The sequence below is a fragment of the Tigriopus californicus genome, chromosome 5 (assembly GCF_007210705.1).
Source record: "Tigriopus californicus strain San Diego chromosome 5, Tcal_SD_v2.1, whole genome shotgun sequence".
NCBI classification, from domain to species: domain Eukaryota; kingdom Metazoa; phylum Arthropoda; class Copepoda; order Harpacticoida; family Harpacticidae; genus Tigriopus; species Tigriopus californicus.
This window is the reverse complement of record NC_081444.1, coordinates 8,610,469-8,617,908: the sequence shown is the minus strand read 5'-3', so window position 1 is coordinate 8,617,908 and position 7,440 is coordinate 8,610,469. Positions and strand designations below refer to the sequence as shown.

The 7,440-nt window shown below is 37.5% G+C and overlaps 1 protein-coding gene across 1 annotated transcript; it reads right to left on the bottom strand.

Moving 5' to 3' along the window:
* Positions 1–2,504: 2,504 nt before the first annotated feature.
* On the bottom strand, positions 2,505–7,424 carry LOC131880981 (compound eye opsin BCRH2-like). Its single transcript, XM_059227721.1, has 6 exons — positions 7,274–7,424; positions 6,260–6,453; positions 5,164–5,494; positions 3,320–3,531; positions 3,031–3,248; positions 2,505–2,965 (listed from the first exon to the last, which is right to left on the bottom strand). Exons 1-6 carry the CDS (start codon positions 7,326–7,328, stop codon positions 2,854–2,856), a joined length of 1,122 nt encoding a protein of 373 aa, XP_059083704.1. The 5' UTR covers positions 7,329–7,424; the 3' UTR covers positions 2,505–2,853.
* Between the last annotated feature and the right edge of the window lie 16 nt (positions 7,425–7,440).

Below are 7,440 nucleotides of genomic sequence, written 5' to 3'. Positions count from 1 at the left end.
AAACGTTTCATGATAATAATTCAACTTGCCTGAAGCGAGATTTAACGAAATATCTTTGTCCCATTTCCACCAGCGTCAGCTGACCTGAAAACATGCTCATGCGGTACAGCTCCTGTTGAACTTAAGCATTCTAGTTATGGTTGGTTTTCTATGGTTCGAATAGTCATGGAAATTGTAAAAAGAAGGCGTCATTTCTGTTAGCTTCGACAAGTGAAGAGCGGGAGACTTAAACATGCTTCATTTCTGTTTTAAAAGATGTTACGCGCAGATGTCCCCTCCGTGTATATTAGTAGCATTGCACTTTTCTTAGAAGAATGTTACTGATATGAAAAGAAAAAGTCTGATTAGAGTTATCACTTTGTATTGTGGTGTCGAAGACTTGAAGTGTTCTGGTTATTTTTTGGTTACGTGTCTCGGTTTTCAACAATATGTTTTATTTTCGGTCACAAGTAAAAAAATAAAACACGTCGCTGACCAACGTCCATGTCTCAGATGTCTCAGATGAATTGATAATAATACAAGGTTTGGTGCTTCATGATTTTAGGCTGCGGACTGGTAAAATGTTCAAAACTAGAGGCGAGTTTTTTAAACGCCCGGAACTCTGAGTTTAAAGCTTAGACGTATATATAACAACCTTGGCTTAGACGTTGCCCAGAATGAGCAGCTTCTGACCACTTTGGCGAGTACATTTTCATACCGGTTAACATCCAAGCCCCTAACTCTAAGATCTACTCATCTGACAACACCCAAGTTTGTAAAATTAGTGAAAGAAAGGATGATTTAGCAAGCAATTGTTGTTTTCCGATATGCCACAAAGACACACATCCATCTTGAGGTGTTGGGCTTTGTGGGCAGATTGGACGTTGGATTTCTCCAAGCATAGGAGTTGATGAGCTCAAATGTTATGGAACGAGGACTTACAAGATGAAAGGAAATAAAAAAGGAACATGTTAGAGAAGGGGCTTGTTTAATTTCAAATAAGAATGCGCTTCTTCTAAATGAAACCTGCTAAATGATGCGAATAAAAGTAAAACATGAAACGACTTTGATGTGATTGATTGACCTTTAGAGTCTAGATGATTCTGAATTGACTCCTTTAAGCAGCAGCTGTCTGATGATGTCAGCACAAATTTTTGGAGGTGACAGTAGAAGTACAAAAAATAAGCAATACTATACAAAAAGCTTTTCTAAGGTTTCAAAAAGTCTTTTGTTAAAATAGAATATTCTAATGTAAGAAAATTACGTTCAAAATAGCTCTTTTAGGCTAAAAAAGATCTTTGTAAGCATGCTTATGTTTATGAGTGAAAGTGTGACAGTAGATTGCAATGCTAAATGAACCATTCCTTCGATAAATAAATGAATTGGAACCCTAATTGAATCCCTTGACAATGAACTAATAAGCCCTAATAGTACATGTGAACTCTCAAAATTTGATGTTGACGTCATCTTTTTTCCTGCTGCAATGTCTCAATAGAGGCGTTGATGTTAGTATTGTGTTCAGGTTCAAGTATTTAATGAAACCCAAAACCAGCTGTATCAGCCACTTTAAACAAAATCAACCACATGAAAATGTTATCATTGGGAATCTTCTAATTGCTCAAATGGAAAACTACTAAAGCTAAGTTATTAGTTAGTCCTGAGTATTTCTCCCAACATTGAAACGTTTTACTTTAAGATTGTAATTTTTAGAGGTAAAAGCAGTAGAATAATAGAAAAATAAAGATTAGAGGTAAAATAATAGTAAGAAGTCGACTGGCTAACTTTCTAGGTAGTGACAAAATCATTGCCAATTGTATATACGTACTTTCGATGACTTGTATGAATTCAATCATAAAAAGTTCCTAGATATTTTTTAAACCTCATCGAAATTTGCGTCCTTTATGCCACACCGTTTCTTTTTACGTTAGGGAGTGATTGTGCCTCAAATGCAATGAGTCATGTCAAAGAAATCAAAGGTTGGGTGAAAAATAAACAGAGAGCTACACAATGTGAGCGAGAACAATAGGTTGGGTGAAGTATTTATCTGTAAGAGCCTTCCAGTTTGCCTAGATATCAGAGTTATAATATAATCGTGATTAGTTATGTTATTTGATATTTATTTCCAAACACTTTCAATGGTTATCATTTACATTTGAAATCTAAATGATTGTGACTAGATACATGAAAGCCAATTTAACTAAGATATGGCAAATAAAATTTACATTCTGATCATTCATTTCTAGCATTTTTTTATGAATCAATCCAATAGATCTAGATTTAGTTTCGCTACTTCCTCCCTCTAACATAACCTTTTTATCTTTGTTTTAAATGGCTTGTTAAAAGGAAAACAATGATTCTTAAACTGAGGAAAATAGACAAATTGCTGCTTTTTAAGCCATTCTCGAATGTGAAGCTGCGTACCGAAGATAACTTTAGGTCGAAGAGAAGATATTTTTGAGGGAGTGCCAGAATGTCACTAAGATTTAAGGTAATCGATGATTGAAAAATAATACGTCTGACAAAACTTTGGTCACGAGGGGTTGCTTTTGTATTAATCAACTCAAAAAGTCAAACTTAACAATAATTTTTTTACATACATTTCTTGTGGCCCTTCAAACTCAGTTGGCAGGCATAATTAAAGGAAGGAGCGACTCCCAAATCTTCAAAGTCTTCTTCTGAACGTGTGATGTTTTTGGTCAGACATGCTTCATGTATTGTGGTCAAAATTTTGCCAGCTAAATGCAGAGTATCATCCTCTTTGGAATGGGTTATTTAAAAAGATGAATGACGCAAATAGAAGAAGAGTTTGAGACTCCGAGTTGATGGCACTTCTCAAAAATGTTCTCTCTTGGAAGATGCCATGCAGTTTTGAATTCAAGCTGTTGTGGTTGCTATGGTCGGAGTTGGATTCTTGTTATCCCCTCCTTTGGCTGATTCCTCCCGAATGCCTAAACATGGGCAAAGTTCAGACAAAGCCTCCCGATACCTGAAAATAAGACCATGACATATTTGAATGATTGTTCATATCCATCATCTCCTTGAGCCTAGTACTTGGGATGGCTTAGTGCAAACACCACCGGGTTGAAGCAAGAGGCGGTCTTGGCAAAGAAAATGGGTAGCTGAGAAACCAGCGGTGTAACCCAGTGAAGTTTTCCAAAGAGTGGAAACATGAAAACCACGGCATACGGGGTCCAGGCCAAAAACCAGAGAGAAACGTTGGTTATGGCAACTTTGCAAATCCGCATCTCGGCACTCTGACCATCTTCATTCTGTTGAGTTAAAACAATGTCGTGTTGGTTTAGGGGTGAAACAATCAATTCGGTTGCAATTAGTTACTTACACCACCTGATCGAAGGCTTGACACGTTCATCTTTTTAGCTTGTGCCTTCAGCGCTCGTTCGTGTTGGACCACAGCCTTGACGATGCACCCATAATAGTAGAGGACGAGTATCAAGGGTAGCAAATAGTGGGTGATGAAGGCATAAAAACAATATGACAGCTTATTCCAGTCATAAGTGTAGTAGTCATAGGAGCAAGTGATCAATAAACCATCTGAAACAAATGGTTTCCATTATCGAGGGGACTTTGCTCAATTCCCATTCTAATATCTACAAACATATACAAGATGAATACAAGTGAAAAATCGCTCTGAATAGCCAGGATAAGCTTCACGTCGAAATAAAGTCTGACTTTCAAAATCTTTTATCGATATAATGCCAGAGTATCTTCCAATCTTTTCTGATTGGCTTTGGAATTTCATCGTGAAGGTAATCTCTCTTCTATGATTATTTACTTGGATTGCCTGAATTTCAGGACTAGTTATGTTACATCTATGAGTGAGTTAATTTGTTAATGAACGTTAACTTTGACCCTAATTATAGTAAATATGGTTTTGTTTTGATTCAATTATCGCGAGGTCAAAATCAGAATATTATGCAGTTTAAAGAACAAATAAAAACTCCTATTTTTGTAATCGAAACTGCAAAACCTAACAATTTTTTTGTCAATTGAATTACGTTAATTCGTCCGTTTAGCATCGCCTGATTTGGTACTTTAATATCAATTTAGCATCTTGATAGACCTCATCAGATTTCGATCAGTGATCTTACTTATTATGGCGACTTTTTAAATTTTTGGACCATTCAATTGCTATTTAGTCTCGCCTGATATGAATGTATTGATCCTCGCAAAATCTTTGCATTGTTTTTCGATCACGGTTTCTAATGTTTCAGTCAAGAATATGCGTTCTGTTGTCATAAAACTATAAAATATAAAAGTCATATAAATGTACTGCATGTAAATGATCGTACAGTATGGTCATTAAATATAGGGCTTTCCTCCCGAATTGGTTGGAAGTTTTGAGCCCATTTTTGTGCCACCTCTAAATGATTTTAGATCCGCAAGATTGCGTCAGTTCTCAAGGGTACCCTCGAGGTTACATGGGCTTCCATTCATCCCCAAGGACATGGTACGATCATAGATAGATATAAGGCGTAAAGAGCCTAGATGTCCATACTTGTTGCGCCCTCTTTCCTTGCATCTCCCGACCACTTATTCAAGTTTGACACCAGAAGACATTAGTAGTGATGGGTCTCGAAGTGATAAATCAGCTTTTTAGCTTGAAGAACCTCTGGTAGGGCTCCTAATTCCAAGAAAAAAGGGTACAGAAATGAAGATCCAAGATCAGGAATGAGTTTTAATGTAGCCCTGGTTCCAATACCTAAAAGGCAGGTCAAGTTTTGCCACTCAGGTGGTTCCGATTTTGCTTGTAATGGGACCCCTGAACTAGGTTCTGGACGCTGAAATGTTTTGAAACACATCAGTAAGCACTAGGTACTCATTCTTGGTGTCAAACCTTCAAATAGGGTCAAACAAATGGCATCAAATGGCGCAGAAAGAATTTGAGTTTTTTGCTCTAGCCTCTAAGGCATGGAGGCCGTCAACATGAGTAAGGGAGCACACCAAGACGTCTTTGGTCAAATTGTGGAGCCAATAGGCCAAACCAGATCGCCCACGCCATGTCATCTGCCCAAAAGGTGGTCACATTGAAATGTTTCATATAAGAATTGACTCTAAATGAACGATAAATCTGAGAGATAAATTACAGCGTGATATATCCAGCCTGCATATACTTAGAACTCGAAATGAAGTGTCCAATACTTGATGATCATACTGTATACGTACCCAAAGCAAATCCTCCCCAGCCGAAGAGAGGTGGCAGACTCCCGGCCAGAACGTAAATCCAGATAAATAGGAGGATGAAAAAGGCCTTACAGCCCGTGATCCGAGTACCGGATAATCCTTTGACTATCACGTTGTAACGGTCGTAGCCAATCACCACCATGGTTAGCAGCGACACAGTTCCGAAGAGAGCACCGAAGAATCCGTACAATTGACAAAACAATGCACCATATATCCAGTGGTCGGATATGAAGGCATTCACTGTCACGGAAGGTCCCATGAAGGTCATCATGCACAGATCCGAGAAGGCTAAGTTGACAATGAACATATTTGTCTGAAATGAAGAATCCATTAGCTCATTAAGCATCTCTCAAAGCTCCTAATAACTAATGTTGACCTTTTAGCAGATGATCCATCAAATGATTACATGTTGTTCTTTTATATTTCTTGATACACAAAGGAAATGCCATCAAATGGCAATAACCGAAGCGATGATTACAAGCCATATCATTCTCTACGAAATAACCATTGAAAACTAGTGTCAAGAGACGTATTAAACAAATATGTTGCTGAAAATTTTGCCATCAAAACTGAACTTTGTTAGATCTTACATTCGTACCTGATGAAATAATTGAATCTAACTCATAAAATAAGTGACATCATTCGTCAAATTAAGGAAAACTTTGAGTTGTTGTAACTTTTTAATGAACGGAAAAAATGCCGTTAATAGTGTCAAAGTGCCACAAATGAGGCTTTTCCCCTTAGTTTCTTGTTATCCGCTTATTTTTTAAATCTCTCATTTTTTTCTACAGTTTTCCAAGTTTTTTCGAGATGAGAAGGTACTTTTGTTTCATATGGCTAAAATCTACCCTCGAAACTCTCGTACTTCATGATGAAGACTCCAATCTAGTACAGAACATTGTACAACCTGATTGTTACAGGTTTTCAATAAGGAAAAAAAGTATTTAAACTTATCATATAGATTTGAGCCATATTTACAATTTTATATTTGAAAGAATGTTTTTTCACTCTCTTTGTTTCCGTTTTTTATATCAATCATCAGTTCAGGAAAGTCGAGGTGAGTTTGACTTCAACTTACAGGTGTCCGTAGACTTTTTGTGACCAAAAAGACCACGATGACTAATCCATTCCCGAAAAAGTTGACTAGCCACAAAGCAAACACAATGACAGCAAAGAAATCCGTGATCATTGGATGCTCAGGAGGATATTGCTTCCAAATTTCCGGCAACACAGACTCCAATCCGGCTGGAATTCCATCGGTTAATTTCGTCCCTAAAGACGAAATAATCTCAAAATCAACGCCATAGTTGACTAACCATGTACATATTGGTAGGTGTGAAGCTTGAATTACGATAAGGAATAATGTAAGTGCAACATGTAATGAATGTTCGCAGCCCAAATTTTTTTTTCATAAAACCAGCCAACTATTTTGCCTCAGAAGCAGTAAAGATGCCATATAGTTTGTAGCTATAGAGAAGTGTAAAGGTTTGGGATTTCATACTAGTGCGCCCTCTGGTTCTAACATGAAGGAAGTGTCCCCACACTTCTTACTGATGACAAAAAAGTTGGCACCAAATATTTTTTCGTACTTTCTGCATATTTTTGTCGTTTGCCATGTACTGTTAGCAAATGAATGTTGGACTTTAATGGTTGAAAATAACTGTCGAACGATGTCCCAATGTGGCGAACAATTTTGTCAATGAAAATTTAGAAGCACTGAATGTGCTAAAATCGTGATAGTTCTTTTCGCAATTGTGGAGCAGCCTGACTAGCTCACACAGATGAAATCCGATCCGATACTTTACGTGCCTCCATAGGTATGTTTCACTAGAAAGTACCAATGGGTTCCGTCATGCATTTGATCCGTGCTTTTGCTTTGAAATAACAGTGGGTTGGTTGCTTTTAGCGTAAGATTGTTCATCGAATACAATATGTATGAAAATGAAAAAGATGCATAATTTAGAAAATCATAAACAATGGAAATGTGGCCAACCCCACCTAAAGGGAGTGAAGAAAGTAGCTCGAAACTTGTCAAACTATCTTACAGACATATGAATTTGGAGGAAATGCGTTTCGTGAATAATGCTCTCACCCTCGTCATAGTACATTCTGTACCCCGAGTCAATGTAAACTCGTCCGGGCTCCATTTCGAAAGTGGAACGGGAACGTTGTTGGCTTACTGTTGGTACTCCTCACTTTGGCACACGATGGAGGCAAATTCGTCGCTTTTATAAGATTGGACTTGCATTCAAAAGTGAA

Coding starts and splice junctions, on each gene's coding strand:
- LOC131880981 (XM_059227721.1), bottom strand. CDS start 7,328: ATGGAGCCCGGACGAGTTTACATTGACTCGGGGTACAGAATGTACTAT. Junction 6,454..7,273: donor CAGAATGTACTATGACGAGG/GTGAGAGCATTA, acceptor TTTCGTCTTTAG/GGACGAAATTAACCGATGGA. Junction 5,495..6,259: donor CAAAAAGTCTACGGACACCT/GTAAGTTGAAGT, acceptor TCTTCATTTCAG/ACAAATATGTTCATTGTCAA.